A 17,987-nucleotide genomic window follows, 5' to 3' on the forward strand; every position below is an offset into this window, starting at 1 on the left:
ATACAGCAAAATTCAAGCATGGAAACAGTGTTAAGCAATTATTAACAGAACATGAGTCTCATGCTTTGCGTTCCATTTGAAAATTAAATAGTGAAACCTAATGAAAAAGGTTCAGTTAGTCAGCAAAGAGGTCCATCCACTGCACGTGTTGAGGGCTTCTCCATTGCAAAGGTCCTAACAGCCATGTGCTACCTTCTTCGTTGAATGCAAAGTTGTGTTGCCTAAGAACTGGAAATGTGGATGGATGCATATTGCTGAAGGCTCCCGATTTCAGGCACAAGAACAAAAGATAGGAACCCAGAGGAACGGCAGAGATAGATTCTCCCTATGAGAGCAGATGCCACCTATGCAGATGTGAAACATAGAAAAGAAAACAGATGTACCCCCATAAATAAGTTTCTCTCTCATCTATTCACTTTATTAAAATCACATCCTAACCTAAGAGTATATAGCAGAACTAGCAACCTTGAGGGATTAGGCTAGGAAATGAACACGTGAAGCAGATTTCAGTCGAAACAGCCGAAAGATAGTTGGGGGTAAGGTGAAGAGGTGGGCTGGAAAATACAGCCATGAAGACTTAAAAATTAGACAGTGGAAAAAAATGTGGCGGACTTTGAGAGTCCAAGGGAGAAAAAATGTGCACATTATTCATATCCCCACAATCCTGACCAAGTGTTCAGACCTATTATAAAGTGCTTTCACGTTTGAACATGCTAACTGCCCTGTGGGATGGTTAGGAAAGTACTATGCATTATCCCTGTTTATGAATGAGGAAAACTGAGGACCAGAGGAGTTCAAATAACTTGCCTACTTCACCTGGGTAGTTATCACATGGGCTGGGATTCCCACTCAGGTGATCTGCCTGCAAACCCTGTGTTTTCTCCGCTGTTGCTCAGTAACTGCTCAATGGTGTAAGGGGTGATGGTTCATAGCCAAGGTAGTTTGCTGATTGCCCCTAGAACTCAGCAAGGATAACATTACGGGATACAGTCAATCCCAGGCTGACGGCAGTGGGACCGAGATACTCTGCAAGCATAAAGCAACGTCAGGCAGATGAACTTTTACTTGTCAATTAGGAGACAAGTAAAAAGGAGAAAAAAAGCATCGATATGGCACTTATTTGAGAGAAAAATCTGATGGCAATTTACAATAATTTGTGTCAAATAAAATAACTTAAAATCATTCTAACATGAGATAGTTTATGAGCCATGATGCAACACAGTGGCAGACTTCACTTTCATGATGGGTCTCCCGTCGCAAAATCTATTTTACCCTAAAGAAATATCTGCATTGGGAAATCTGTGATGGAATGGAAGGATCAGAATGTTAACTTCTGTTTATCAGTTCCTCATTATAACACTCATTATCTCTCAGTCTGTTTTGCAATGTGCTGGAGAGTCTTTCAAAGCACTGAAGTCTGTGGAAACTGTGACTGACTTACGTGCTCATTCAAATGTCCCTCTGAGTTCTCTGGAATGTTATTGTAAGGTAGGAAAGTGGTTAGAAAGAATGGTTATATGTTTAAAAGATGAGAATCAATGAAGAAAAGTGATCAAGTCATAACAACTTTTATGATAAGTTGATAATTGAAGAAATGCTACATACAAATTTAAAATAAGCCAGGATGGTGTTGACATACTTTAGGAAGATATAAGTCCCTTTCTCTGTACATCCCCTAGTTCCCAAATAACTTGATACAAATCATCCTTTTTGTCATAGTAGGTGACATTTCTTTTATACTCTTTCCTTTTCTTAATTTCCCACTTAGAACTCACCCCAACTTCTGTTCTGTCCTCAACATTCCATCAAAATTCTTGTTGTCAAGGTCTCAGATGAGCTCCATCTGGACGGTTTCCAAGGTCAATTTTCTCTCTTCATCTTAATGGACTCTCAGAAGCTTTTGAAGGTTAATCCCTTCCTCATCTCTCTCAGCTTTTCCTTTTGTTTTCTTTTCCTCCTTCTAATTTGCTCTAGTTCTGCCAAGTCTCCTTTGCTGGCTCTTTCTCTTCTCCCTGACTTCTAAATGTTGAGTTCCATAGTTTTCTTTTTTCTTATATTCTCTCTTGGATGAAATCATTCATTCCCAGGGTTTTCAATACCATCTTTTAACTTGCAAACACCCTTTTCTTTCCCATCACAGGAAATGCTGCATATCTAGTTGGTGAAGCCAGGCATTTAGGAGTCACCCTTCAGCCCTCCCTGCCTCTCATCCTGCACATCAAATCCACCAGCAGTGCCACCTGTTCTATATCCAAAACACATCTTAATTTGTCCTCCGCAGTCAAAGGCATTCTTATCTTTTGTGTGGTTGACCTCAGTGGTCTCCTAACGGTCCTCCAGCTTTCTGCTCCACTTCTACTACCTCTCCCACTACCACTGGATCCTAATCCTTTCCATTCCAAACCATCAAAGTGATGGATGGATGGATGGATGGAGAAATGATCATGACAGTTGCTTAACTGTCCTCAATTTTTTCTTTCATTTTACAAGGTTCTGCAAAATCTGGTCTCTTCTTCCTATTCCAACTCGGACTTAAGAAGCTTGCCCCATGCTACATGTGTCTTCTAATCCTATGAGGATATTCCAAGCTCTTTTCTGCCCCAGGACCTCTTCACCTGCAATTTCTTTTGTCTGAAACACCCCCGATCCTTCAGCATCTCACAAGCCATGTTCCTCCTTAAGTTAATTGTTCATCCTGTGGAGCTTCAGAAGGTCCCCCAGATCACCTCATCTAAAGAAGCCTGTCTCTCACACTCCATGGTTATTTCCCAGCACAGCACACTCTTTTAGATTAATCATTTGTTAACAGTTCACCATCTGTCTCTTCCATAGTGTTTATTCACCACCGGGGCAGGATCCACATCTGTCTTGGCCACTTTTATATCCCTGGCATCTATCAGAGGGCCTGGCATAATAGTAGACATTCACAAAATTATTGATGAAAGATTGAAGGAGCTACACTATGAAAGCCAAACAAATCCAAAAGAATGACTTGTATTTTGGTTGTGTTTTGTTCTTTTTCTCAGGAATACTCCAGGAGAATTTGGATAAGCATGTGGGCTACATACACAAAGAAAACCATTTTGAATAGATCTATTGACAGCCAAGAGGACTGAGACCATTTAGAAGAACGCAGGCCTACCACTAAGAGAGGGGAAAATTCTTTAGGATGATGTCCGAGTAAGAAAGTGCACACCAGTATGAGGCTACTCAGAGGAATACTTAGCAAGGATGTGTATAATGGCATCTGTCCATAGCGAAGCCTTGTAGAATGATGAATAATTTCTCAAAGGGAATACTTCATTGTTTGTGCCTTTGCAAATTAAGTTGGACAAGATACTAGAAGATTCACAGTGAGGAATAAATTCCATGGACTAATAAATGTCAATGTGACTGCCATTAAAAGTTTCCATTACAGACTGAGCAATGAACCTACTCAAGGAGAAAGCTTTGATGTCAAATCCATTCAAAATATCTGTGTAAATGAAACTTGAGAATCATTAATTTTGAAAAATGAGTTATTTGAGCTAATTTTGCTTGTACGCCTGCATAAAAGACAAAATTTCCTAATCCAGGAGCAAAAACAAAACACTGAAGAAGGGCAAGCATTTCTTTCACCACAGCTACATGAGGAAAAATATTTTCAAAAAAGAAGAAGATGCTCTGCACAATGGTCAGTCGTACAATGGTTTCTGTTGGTGACAGAAGTATGGCCATAACATTTTGTCTAATTTCCTGAATACTGACCTAGTACAGCAAACAAGTTTCTTTACCGATATTCAAGATATAATGGTAATGAAATAATAATCACACGACCTTACATCTGAAGTGCCCCTTACAATGTTCAAAGGGGTTTTCACATACATTATCCAATTTGATGTTCACAACAGCCATAAGGGAAGCACCTGCGATGTGCCACTATAGCTAAAACGTTTTACCTTTCAAAACCATTATGCCGAGAGCTCTATAATTCATGTCCAGAGGAAAACTGGTGTATAAAAAGTTACCCTAGAATGGTACCCATTTATACATTGAGAGAGATTTATCTGAGCATGTTTTGAGATACATTGTTAAGTTATATCTGAATGTTCAGAAAACCTGGAGTAGCAGAACTTTGTTTAAAAAAGAAATTGTGTAATTTACTATCTAACTCTGTTTAGTTATAAGAAAAGCTAAGGCAAAGCTAAGCTAAGCACTTAATGTGCTTACATTGGAGCAAAGTGTTTCACAGGAATCCCAGTGATGGAGGAACTGAGAAGCCACAAAAGGGACCACGAGGGAACCCAGAGATTTGCAGGAGAAGGGGCTACTGCCCTCCCCCGCCCACCAGGCTGGACGGACATGGGGAGATGACACTTCGACCTAAGCCCGGGGGCTGAGGCACCTGGCAGAAGCTGGAGGCCCTACAGAACAGCTAAGGAGACATGAGGTACTGCCCAAAGCAGAAAGAGGGAGGAAAACACCCTGCATTCCTTCTTTTCCCCAGCCTCCAATCTCTTACAGTGTTTCCTAGTGGCCAGTCTTCTCACCCAGCTAGGAACCTGTATCAACCCCAAGAGACACAGGGGAAAAAGGGGGAAGGTGGGTCCTGGACCTGCACACAACGTGGGAAGGCTTTGAGTAAGGAAATGTGTCCTGTTTAGATCTACCAGCTACAAGCCATCGAATGTTCCAATAAGTCAGGACAAATATTGACCTATCTTCTTACACTGATATATCTATAATTTTTCAAAAAGTAAATAGAACCACAGCGCAAGGTTTAAACTATTGATATATCTCATAGTGCTCAATGGCTTGAGAACGCTGATACTTCTTTTTTCCCCACTTGCTTCACAGTACCTCGTAGTTTTTTGCTTTATATACATACCATGCACTCAACACATTTTGCTCATTAATTGAAGGTGAATGACTTAAATGCTGATGACAATGTTAAGCAATTAGAGGACATTTAGGACTGAAGCCATTGTGAGACATTCTTCCATGTGCATATTGCAATGAATCCCTAATTGTGGAAATCTAAAGTTTTCAGAATCGCTTAACAAGTTCATTCTGGGAATGGACACAGTTCGGAAATTGGCAGATAACATATTACATGAAAGAAAGACACAAGATAATATTAAGACGGGAGAGAAGCTGGAAATGCTTTTATGCCGAAAAAACTTGCTGCATTTATTAAACTTTCTACACTGAATAATTGGGGGTTAGCTGAACAAGCTGTCCTGGAGGTTGGAGCCTTTTCTGCTGGCACTGCCTTCAGGGTTGGAGAGCCTCCCTCTTGCTTTGTTGCCTCCTGCTTATTTGAATAAATACTTCCACCCACTCTTTGGCTTTGTTTCTTTCTCCTTTGACTCTTGTTTTTCCTCGCCTGCACTCTTCCTCACAATACTGACTTCTGGGCTGCAACTGTCAGGTTTTACCCTCTTCTTTTTCTTCTCCCACCACTTCCCCACTTTGTCAAATTGTGAACACCCACTCCTCTGGAGGAAACTTCCTGAATTACTAGGAACATCTTTTTATTACATCCCTGAAAAGTCCCTGAGGCATCTGGCCGTCCTCTGCCATCCCGGTTTCCCAGGCAGGGATGCCCCTGTGGCTGGAACCTCCCTTCTCACTCAGAGAAGACTCAGATTGTTCTATGGCCCCATGGCTGCCACATAGTCACTCACTTTCATCTCTGTATTGTCTTCTAGGTCTCAAGACACCTCCTGGCTACTGTTGTGCACCACAATTCACGTAGATACTCTAGTCATCTTTCTGCTTTTCCTCTATTGTCAGAATATCAGCTTACCTGCTGGTTCACTGCAGACAGAGTGTGGCTCACTCCGCCCACAAAGGAAGCCACACCAGACTTTATCTGGCCACAGTCTTATCTCCAAAATCTGGTCACCACACTTCATGGCCACAGTCTTGTCTCCAAAATCTGCTAGCTGTATACATCTACACTTCATCCATTTCACGTCTTTATTCCATAAGACCCAGTGTCTGTCCAGGGTTAAATGAACTTTATAAAGTTACTCTCATGCTAATGTTCAGGCACATGACTGTCTCTTTGAGACAGCGTAAAATTGATCAGGACAGAAAGATTCTGGTCCGAGATTTGCTGTGCACTTACTCTGTGACCTTGGACAACTGACTTTACTTCAAGGATTAGAACAACTTATCCATTGTCCAGAGGTGTTGCGAAGATTAATTAATTCACGTTTTTAAGGTGATTTGAGGATCTGCTAATGAAAGATGCTATATAAATGCTAATTTTTATTATTCATTCCCACATCTATATATTCAGCTGTCTCCTAAAATGGTCACCCTAAGCAATTACTAACTATTAAACTCTTTGAAAGAATGAAAATGAGGAACTGAAATTTCATTCTGAATCCTGAATTTTCTTCCTTTTCAAGATGTAAGCCTTGTGATTTCTAAGTCATTTAAATGCAGATCTTTTGGCTGAATCACACTTATATATGATGCTTACTCTTAATAATAAGGATATGGAGATTTGGAAAAATTACCACTGAACAAAGCAGCACTCAGAAATTCAGTCTATTGTTCAAACACATACAACCTGTACAATATCAAACCCAGCAAGGTTTTAAGCCTTTTAGACATAAAGCATTTTTATAACAAGCAAAATATTTTAATGCAATTCCATTCTAACCCCTCTAGCACACTTTAAAGAGCCATTCTATGTAGAAGACTTCATATGGTCTTTAAGATTATTTACAGTGTTATGTTATTATATGCACACTCACTGAAAATTCTTGTAAAAACTTCTGTGATTTTGCATAAATGTTATGTAGTTTGTGCTTACGTGGTCATTATTTTAGTAGACCTGCTAGTCTCTGGGATATGCAAGTTAGAGATGGAAACAGTGGCTACTCTGCTAATTCAGAATGATTGGACACTCTTGTCTACAGGGAGCTCCAACCACTCAGGAGTGAACTTGGACTCACTGCCCCTATGCCTTTGGTTCCAAAGAATGATTCTCCTCAGAAACCCTATTCTGTTTAGGTCTGATCTACTGATAGAATTTAGGGATTTATCCTAGATTCCCATCTAGGGTAGAATTTCCTCAATGCAGCTGGGAAAACCCTCAAAATTACACCGCACATCAAGTCACTCCAGCCTTTCAGGGTGTCTCTTCATCTTGGCCTCATAGAAGGCACAGTCTTGTGGGAAGAAGGAAGGGGCAATTGCCTCTGGGCACTTTTGAACATTAGAATATTATCAGCAAAATTCTGATGGAAAGAGTAGGCAACCGATTATATTGTCTTATGAAATAATCTGTTATATTAAGAAAATTGGTAATACATATTAAAAAATGCATATATTGCATTGTATATTGAACATATGCAATATATCTGCAGTGGGTTTACGGCAAAACTTCAAGACAGAGGATATGAAAGTCACATACAAAACAGTTACAGGAGGTATGTCAAAAGAAAACTAGACATTTCTTGTCTTACTTGACTTAGATCTTACTTGATTAATTGTAATACAGTATGCGTGATATTGATACCTGTTGACTACTCTTTACATCATTTTGTGGGTAGAAAGGAAGCTGAGGGGAGTTTGCTTTTCCCCAAAAGCCATGTGGTTTGACCTCAGAGTCCTCACTCTTGATCTGCTTGATTTACATCCCTCCCAAGAGTTCACAATTTAAGACCAAAACATTTAGTGGTCATAATTCTGTAAGAGCTAAAAACAAAACATTCCTCTGAAAGATATCAGTCTAAGGTAATAATAAAGTCTATAATCAGTGTAATGGTAGATCTCATTGAGATATTCCAATTTTGTTATTTTAACAGCTGCCCTCACACAGAAAACCCAGACCTTGCTTCAAGTTTGTCGTGCCATCCAGAATCTACTTTAACCACCAGAAGACTTCTGGTACCCAAGAAACATCAGGAGGATCTTCTGTTTGTTTAGGAGTGATCTACTTGGTTCCCATTATGACAGATAGGTATCGTTTTAATTATAGAGGGTTCATTTTTAAAAATATGACCTCGAGAAAGGGGATTCTGATGCTCTACTGGAAAAAGCATATGTCCAGAATCTTAAACACAACATACCCCAAATTCTTAGACTATACATAACTGCAAAAGCTAATGTGACTCTTCTCCCCCAGTGTAGTGCCCCATGAATCTATCTATCTATCCATCTATCTATCTATCTATCTATCTATCATCTATCTATCTCTTATCTATTAATCAATCAGTCTATCAGTCTATCATCTATCTATCTTTCAAATATCAAGGGAAGGCTTGTTTCATTGCTTACTTCTAAAGAACTCATTGATATCGTTGATCCAGTTTCACTTCTCGATAATCCCGCATTTTCATCCAACTCAGAGGCCATGAAGTTCTTCACAGCTGTGCGAGGCTCAAAGGGCAAATTCTGCATATGTTCCTGGGGTGCGAGATGTTGCTCTAAGTTCATATTGAACTGGTCCATGACAGGAGGATTCATGTTGAATTCAGGATTCACTTTGTAATGCAATAGCCTTTCGTGGGGCAGGGTTTCCATGCCAATATTCATTTTGCTTTCTTCTTTCATTGATGGCTGGGTATTAACAGAACTTCTGGGCATCACAATATAGTCACTCTCCATCATTCTTTCTTGAGGATGAACGATGTCCATATCCGCCCCTCTCAAATTATCATCCGTACATAAGTACACAGTTCTCCGCAACTCACTGTTCTCTTTTTTCAAACATTGATTGCCCAGCTCATTCATACTCATGGGCATGTGCAGACCTGTGGGTTGCTGAATAATGACTTTGGAAATGACGTTTCCAGGCAATGTTGAATAGCTTAGCCCTTCAGGGTTTGTTCCCTTTTCTTCTTCATCATCATTTAGAGAAATCCTGGAGAGGGTGCCTGTTATTGTTGCTGCTCGGCAAGGACCAATATCCTTGTGAAGAACTGTGAATTAGAACATAAAAGTAAATAAAAGAAAGTTAATGCACACTTATCGATTACTACTGTATTCTGTTGTCCCTCATTTTACTAAACATTTTCCTTAATAAAATAAAAATTATTAAAAATTACATATCTATTTTTTGCACATGGTCCAAATTACTCAGTCACTCTGTGTTGATTCTGATATGGTCTTATAGTTCTCAGGTAGCCCACAGATAAAACATATGGGATAACTGATGAACAGACTTTCAAAAATGTCAGTGCCCTAACCATAAATAACTCAGCTTAACTTTTCAGGGGAAAGGTAGATATTACCAGAGAAATTTTCTCCATCTGTCTACTGCAAAGGGCTTTATAAAATTATGGATATATTAACAAGAGTTTGACTTTTTCTTAAAGGGTTTTCCCCTAAAGTATTCTACAAGTTCTACTCATTAAAATACTTCTTGAGAGAGGTAATCAATGAGAATTTCATCCTACTACATCAGAAATTCCTTCAAAAATTATGCCCATTGAAAACTAATGAGCATTTATCTGTGAAGTCCATATGGTCAAGTAGATGCAGGGTTCAAAAGTATTTATCATCTTCAGTTCCATGCAGGAAAAGTAAGGCATTTTTTAAACAAGATCAATCCATAAGCTCCAATGCCCTTGAGGGGGTATTAAAAGTGTCAACTGACTTTAAGCAGAAAAAAGCTGTATGAGCCTCTAAAACCTCCATTCCATTTTAAGCCTGCAAAATAATGACTTAGAAAACTTAAAAATGCATGATAACTTGTAGTAAGAAAGAGAACAGAATGAAAACATAAATGACACCAAGGAAAAACCAATCAACAGAAGAGTTCAGAATTCTTTATGAAAATATAGTTCAGTTTTTTCTCTTTTTTGCCTCTCTAGAAGGAAGAAAATCATATTTTATGTGTAATGGAGGCAGAATGACTTGAAGCCTGCTTAGTTGTGGACAGCTATCGGTTTTGAGGTCTGAGAGAATGAAATTCTGAAGACGTTTTCTTGGTCATGGTGGTGCTGAAAGCACACAGAACATCATTGTGTGCAAGCTGGTTCAACACGGCCTCCAAGTGCTGCCCTATCAAGAAGCAGAGCCATTGCCGTTGAATGTTTTGTTAGGCATAGGTAGCTATAACTATTTGGTTTATTACCTCCTTATGAAAAGCCTCAGACATATTCAATTTTACCCATTATTATCCAGTTTTCAAATAGCATCCTAATTATTATGCATTAAAGCAGAGTTTGCAAAATAGAAGGTTCTGAATGTCTTTCCCTATTACAAAGAAGAGAAGCTTTCAAATTAATTCAAGACATGCATCAGTCATGTAATATCTTTTATCTTTAGAGATACTGTATTTAATCATTGTATTAGGTCTCTTTCTTCTTAGATATTCAAGATGTCATTCACCTATACTCCAATCAAAATTTTTTAAAAAGAGCAGAAAAAAAAAAACCCAAAAAACAAAACAAACAAACAAAAGATGTTAAATCTACATTGCGTATTTTTTATTAATCCACAATTTGGTGTGACTTTTTATATTTAACTATAATGTTTAAAAAGTAGAATAATTCAGTTTAAAAAAGTTATTTCCAAACCTCTTAAATTAATAGATAGGTAATGTATTGTGGTTGCCAGGAACAATTTACTTGAAAATATTCAGAGATAAAGTATGTTAAATTGATAGATTTAGTAATATTCCAAATAAAATACCTTAAAATATCTCCAAATTCAGGGAAGAATATTTTTAATCCTTAACTGTAGGCAAAAATTAACCCAAAATTTATAGCAATACAATATAAAGGCTAGTTATGGGAACCTATTACATTTTATTAAGGACATATAATTTTATACTTTTATCAGTATTTTGTAAACTGTAAAGTAAACCTTAGTACTGAATATTGATTTCATAATCTGCATTTGTATAAAATACGTTTAGTTTGTATGAATGTAATATGATTTGTAGTTATAGTAGCACATTTTTATCAATGATACAGCTATCTTTGCTGAAAATTTGTATATCTTAAATATTTGGGGAAATATAACTCTTCTTATTAAGTAGTGTCGACTCTATATGAGAAATTTAACTGTTTCTTTGACTTACTTAAAATGGATATCCAAATTTTGAATATAAAACATAAACAAATCGACACCACCTACACATACAAATGTGATGTTGAAGTGATGGGAATTTTGAGAGAAATTAGTCAAGTTGTGAAGCGCAAAATGCAAATAAAACCAAGACAAAGCAAAAAGCACCTGAATATTTAGCACAATCAGATATACACTCCACCCTTTGGGAAAGTGAATTTCAACAAGACGTAGGGGAAGATTATTCAGAGACCAGGAATTGAGACTTTAACACTGAATAAACCTCAACATGGAAGGAAATCTTTAGAAAAACACAGGGGCAAGTTCCTGATAAGCTCAGCCAAAAAAAGGCACAGTCAGAAATTGAAAAATTAAAAGAATTTTTTTCTAATAAAATAATGATACTGGCCTAATATTAAGAATACTAAATCTCAGAATACAATGAATCTGGGGAAAATGGGTATTTTAACAAAAGAGAACAAGATGAATATAACTCCTTTATTTGTAAAGTTTGGATGAAGATTTAGAAGGCATTCTTATCAAAATTTCAAAGGCCAAACAATTTCAAATGGATAGAATGGTAACTTAAACCAGTAAGATAGTAGCAAATAGAGATAAATGCAAAGGCTAGATTTTTCATCAAGGACTAAAAAAATCAAACAAACAAAAAATCCCCAGAACTTTTACAAATCATAGACTGGGAAATCCCTGACAGCTACTACAGAAAGTCTTGGGGATTTAAAATGATAATCAGTTGACACTAGTACTGTACCAGCTGCTGTGAAATCAGATGCAAAGGTAGATCGCATTAATACAAGGAAAGAGCCAACTGTGATAAATGCTGGCTAAGTGTGGGCAGCATAGTTAAAACTTGGGCACCATAATTTCAAATGATTGACACCTGGGGTACCATGTCTGCCTGGGAGGACGTTCTGAGGAATAAGTGAAGAAACATGGCTTGTTTAGTCTGGAAAAAAAAAAAAAAAAGACCTAGATTGGGCTAAGTAGTATTTGCTTTCAAATATTTGGATAGTTAGGTGAAGCGGATATTCACTCTTATTCTCAAAGGCACCACAAAAACCAATGAATAAAAGGTTAAATAAAGTATATTTTGTCCCAATATAAAGGAACATTATTCATCTACTCTTGGTGGGTGTCCACAGGCTGGAGAACAGATGTTGGGAACACTGTCCCTGGGATCCAGCTCTCTAAGACGGTGTGCACATGCTCTGAAAATACAGCTACAAAGCTGTGATACACACACACACACACACACACACACAAACACACAACGGTATTTCATCCTTCCAGCATGGATGATGAAACTGAGGCACAGGGAGACATCAACTTGACTGGTCTTACACCTGACAACCAGTGATAGGTGGATGGAAGGCTTCTGTCTCCAAGTCAATGCTTTCCTGAGGTCACAGTACTCCCAATCAACCATTTTCACTTCCTCGCATTCCCCATTCATATTCTCCCTCTCTCTCATTCCCTCCCCCTTCTCCTACATCTGCTATTACAATGTTTCCAGTTGAAAGACTCAATTGACACATTTACAGGAATGTGTGATGGGTAAACCACAGCATTTTCTTTAAAATCAAAAATCATAAAAATGATTCAACATCTAATGATTATATTTTCAAAATTCAAATATTCTTACCTGATCTACAAGCAATGTCTACATCCTTTTCAAAGTCTGTCTGTAACAAGAAATAATGACATAGAATCGTCATTTAATGAAGACCTCAAGTGACTTTTACTGACCAAATTATCTGAAGTTAACAAATATCTGACTACGAGATACCAGGATATTGTTTTGTGCAAAGGAAGTTTATCAAGGAATAATCAAATTGTTTTCAAGAGTATTTTCTAGAGACCACATGTTGGATAAAATCAATGGGAACATGGTATATGACTTTAATAAGGCAAAACTATACCCATGGTCATCTAACACCAGATGTAAAAAAACAGAATTTCAAGGCAATTCCTTAAACCACAATAAAAAGATTGGAATGTGAAATATTATGAAGATACTTAAATAAATGTCTTTGTTATTTATATTTTTATGCATTCATTTTGAATATATTGTTTGTAATGTAATATCTTATAATACAGCTTTGTCAAATCCTTAATAAGTCAAACTAGGCTCTTCTGATGATCCATTTTCATGCAAATGTGACAAAAGACTTTCAGGCTTAGGAATTAAAATTGAAGATTAAACAATACTAATCTGGCCTAGAACCTGCTTAGAGTTTAGTTCCATCCTCATATTTTCCCCAAACTTTTACTGTAAACAAATTAGTTTATTTTTTAATGTTGAAATTAAATTAGCCCGTCTTTTTTTTTTTTTTTTTTTTTTTTTTTTTGCCGTATGCGGGCCTCTCACTGTTGTGGCCTCTCCCGTTGCGGAGCACAGGCTCCGGACGCGCAGGCTCAGTGGCCATGGCTCACGGACCCAGCCGCTCCGTGGCATGTGGGATCCTCCTGGACCGGAGCACGAACCCGTGTCCCCTGCATCGGCAGGCGGACTCTCAACCACTGCGCCAGCAGGGAAGCCCAAATTAGCCCATCGTAATCAATACTTAGAGTCAAGATATCAGTATTTATCTCTTTGTTTTTAGTAAGGAATTAATTATTCCTTCTCCTGTCTTAGTTACTAGTATATCGTTTAGACTGTTTTTGTGTGGCCTAATCCAAACACATCGATAACAAATCAAGCATATTACTAAGAAAACTCTATTTAAGCCTTGATGTTAATGACACAGTTTAAACCTTACTTCATTTCTAAAATATACGGAAGTGGTTATGTGTAAAGTACCCCTTATCCCAACAACAGTCAGAGCTCATGTACAATGGTTGGCCTTCTTCTGGGAGTGTGTCTGCCCCTCATACTTTAGGGAAGTGGCTCTCATCTTGGGCTGCCCCCTGGAGCCACCAATGCCTGGATTCTATCCCATGATGCTGGTTTCCTTGGTCTGGAGTGTGGGTCCTCTGAGGAATCTGAATAGGAAGCAAGGCGAGAACCACTTCAGGTCTCGCTTTAAGACCAGATGTGCAGGTACCATCCTGTTCTGATCTGTAAACAAACATGATCCTATGGACACACTGTTAACCCTAACTCTGTGTGAGGATGAACATACCCCCTGGTGTCACCCAGAAACCCCACGCTCAACACATCAAGGGTCCAATAACAGATCCAGGACTCCTAACCAGTCCAGACAGAACCGTCATCTGGTATCAGAGTTCCAAGCCTGTGACCGAACTACAGTCAAAGTCATTCAAAATGGAATTTTGATACTATTTTACGACTAAGAATATTTGCTTATTCCCTTCAGAAATCATGACTGAATGAAGACTCAGAGGGGAATTAAAAGCTCACCATGATTTGAGCATGCCCGTTAGGAAAAGAACTGGAAGAATCAGCATTGATTGGGTCTTGACAGTTTCTCAATCGGCATCTAAATGCATCTTGAACCTGTGAAAAAAGGACAAATATTCATTTTCTTCTCTCTTGGTAATGACCAGATACTGTCTATATTGGCAATTGACTGAGAAAACCATTATCACTGTTTTTATGATCCAATACCCGTTTTGTTTACTTGGTGCACCTGGACTTTGGTCCATGCCCAGGGAATTCATCATTTGCCAACATCTGTAGAGGGAGGTGCTGGGAACTCCTCAGCTGTCCCGATGCCTGTGTCCGGCTCAATACTAATCATTCTTGCCAGATGGCAAGATTATTTCCACTGCTACAAACAATATGCCTGTCTTTCAAGGGGGATTTACTATTCGGTATGGCATAATCTTCATAACAGCTTTAAACATTGGGAAAAATGAGATGACTCAAAGATCTGTTGACCAAAATTGATCTGGGATTTTTCTTTTATGTCTTATGTAATGCATACTGGGGAGACCATTTCTTGTCTTGCTTCAAGTACTATGTGCCCTTACTTGCAAACAAAACAAAACAAAACAAAAAACCCCACACACAATGAAATAAAAAGGTAACAAAAACTACTCTGTTTCTGGTTGATTCTCGTGGAAAAAAAAAAAAAGGCCACTTAGCAAAGCCGAACTTCCTTAATATACATTCACAACTGGCTTCTGAGCAAAGAACAAACACACCACAAGGAAATTCAAAGAACGTTAAATCCTTTGTTAAACAGCATGTGGATAAACCTGAATAGATGAATAACAAACACACAAATCAACCGACAGCTACTCTGACGTCATGGTACCTCTGTGTCAGCTGGTCCATCCTGGTCCTGCGGCTCACTAGGCCCCTAACAAGCTTGCTGGTGGGCATCACCGTAAGTCAAGTCAATGGCAACGTCACTTTACTAGTATTTGGCTTTTCTGACTTCACATTATTGTTACTCCCCTCCTTGTTTATTATAATCTGTCTGATTGGGTTACCAAACAAAGCACAGATGATGTGGCATTCCTTCTATTTTCCTGAAACATCATTGTAGGGGCCACCAAGGGAAACATAATGATGTCCAGTTTTGCAAAGCGTGTATATAAAATATCCTGTCACTGGTTGTGAGATGTGCGTAGTTTATGTATTGGCCATAAAAAACCCTGAGCCTATTCAGCTGTTTTCAGCTCCTCTCACCTGTTTCAAAAATTCGTTAGCAGCCTGTTTCCCAAACGGCAAGATGTGGAAAGTGACGTGAAGTTTAGTTACCACCACTGAGCCCTGGCTGCAGTTCCATCATGAGACCTCTGCCCACGTGGTGGATTTCTCCCCTCAGATTCTGATCCTGGTGATGCAACCACTATGGCTGTGAATTAAGCGGGGGGTGGGCTCCATATTCTCTGACCCTTCCATTTTCTGATTCTAATATTTTTTTAAACCATTTTTTAATCGAAGTATAGTTAACTTACAATGCTGTGTTAGTCTCAGGTGTACAGCAGGGTGATTCAGTTATATATATATATATATATATATATATATATATATATATATATACACATATATATCCTTTTTCAGATTCTTTTCTGTTATAGGTTATTACAAGATATTGAGTTCCCTGTGCTATACAGTAGGTCCTTGTTTTTCATCTATTTTATATATAGTAGTGTATATATTCTAATATTTCTAAATCTGGAACTTTCTGGAAAAAAGGAACAAGGAGTTGTCTGATACAACCGGGTGACGTAATTTCTTATTTCCTCTTTCAGACACATCAGTAAAAGTTCAGGCTCAGTGAAATTTAGTCTGATCATCTTTTCCTGGATGCATATTTGGAACTAATTCATCCAGCTTCTCCCTTGGAGGAGACATGGCATGGATAAACTAGACCCTTTAGAGGCGAATGCTTCTTAGATTAAGAAGTCATAGCTGTGAGTCATAAAGCAATACAATTAATAATCAGAAGATCATTATACACTAGGATAATGCATCTCCTGTTTGCCAGATGATCTCTGTTTCTGTTACACAGAAATTCGCATTTGGGGGAAAACTCTAAGAAAGTATATCTCTTTCAGAAGAAAAATTCTAAGAACTAATGTCAGAAAAATAGGTACTTGCCAATTTTCTGTTTGTACCCCGAGGCAACTGTTAAAGAAGCACACACTTTATAAAACTTTATAAAAGAAGATAAATAATGTGTTAGAAATGTTGCCTTCCAGGAGCTTGTCACATGAATTTGTTTCAAATCTGCTTCTGAACACCAGCCCCCATAAAATATGAAAGGTGGCCCTTGGTAAAACGAAACATTAACTCTTGTTCACCAGCCACTCTATTTTCAGGCCTTCAGAGTGCAGTTGTCAAGGATATTTTTGTCTGACAATGAAATACGGAAAAGCAACTCCTGTCAGTTTCTCTTCAAAATCCACTATCTGATTGCTTGAAGGAGATATAAAAGAAATCTCTTTTTCATAACACACACATACAAAATCGATACCTTAAACTACCAAACTCCCAAATATGACAATGGATTAAGGGCATTTCCATCCTGGAGAATGATGTCAGCTCCATGAATCAGTCAATGCTAGTCACAAGAAATATAAAACAGAAAAGCATAAAAAGTCTGCAGTAAATTCAAGGTCATTTTACTGGTCATATAAATGCCATGATTTAAGTATTGGATTCTCTGACACTTTTGGTGCCTCTGTTCCTTCTAATTCAGAAAGATTTGCAGGAGAAATTCCTCTGTTTGATTAAAAAAAAATCTTATAAATACATTCAGGCAATCTAGCTGAACTAGCCTTAAATATTTATCCAGCACTGACAGGGAAGCATGATTAGACTAGATTTTGTATTGTGTACTATTATCACAGAAAAAGGTGTTTCAAGCAGGACAGTACCTGGAAAATGCATCTGCAGCTATTTGAAAACATTTTGATAACTAAATGAATGCTCTATCAGGTAAACAGAGACTTTTATCTTTGGTAAACTAATGTGTATTGTACTTATGGAGAACAACTAGAAGTTTTAAAGAAGCAAGTCTACAAGGACCTTAATTCCAAACAAGGAGAAAGCATAAAAACAAACAAAAGACAGAATCTCGACCTGGCTATTGCATGCTGAAATTAAAGCTTTCTGTGCCAAAAGTAGCATTTACAACACTGGCCAATGATAGTCTTGGTGTCTTTCTTGCCTTGTGATTAAGACTGAAGAAAAATAACTGTTAGAAGATGAAGATATTTACTATTTAAGCTCCTTAAGCTGACTGACTGTGGAGAACGAGTCACTTATTTGAGGTACCAATTTAATTTAAAATGTCTTTTTAGATATTAAAATCATTATACCTGAATTCTTCCAATATCAATCGTGCTTTAAACTTATGTAGGACCCGTAAATACAATTTTTAAACAAACTCGTCTAGAATAATTAAACATTTAATACCAGTTTTGGCACAGTTAAAATCTAGATTTCAAAATGTCCTCTTTTTATTATACTCTGCCATAGATCTTTCACCTTTTGACGTCAGACAGAGGGTTAAAAAGTATCGGGGGTGTAG

The 17,987-nt window shown here is 37.9% G+C and overlaps 1 protein-coding gene across 1 annotated transcript in view; it reads right to left on the reverse strand.

The window, feature by feature from the left end:
• Window positions 1–17,987, reverse strand: part of ADGRB3 (adhesion G protein-coupled receptor B3) — an 815,189-nt gene that overhangs the window by 18,613 nt on the left and 778,589 nt on the right. The window contains exons 27-29 of the mRNA XM_032651211.1: window positions 14,399–14,494; window positions 12,680–12,719; window positions 8,278–8,921 (exon numbers count right to left, since the gene is read on the reverse strand). Of these exons, the coding sequence (XP_032507102.1) occupies window positions 8,278–8,921; window positions 12,680–12,719; window positions 14,399–14,494 (780 nt within the window). The remainder of the gene's footprint in view (window positions 1–8,277; window positions 8,922–12,679; window positions 12,720–14,398; window positions 14,495–17,987) is intronic.

Source organism: Phocoena sinus, chromosome 12, assembly GCF_008692025.1.
Source record: "Phocoena sinus isolate mPhoSin1 chromosome 12, mPhoSin1.pri, whole genome shotgun sequence".
NCBI lineage: Eukaryota > Metazoa > Chordata > Mammalia > Artiodactyla > Phocoenidae > Phocoena > Phocoena sinus.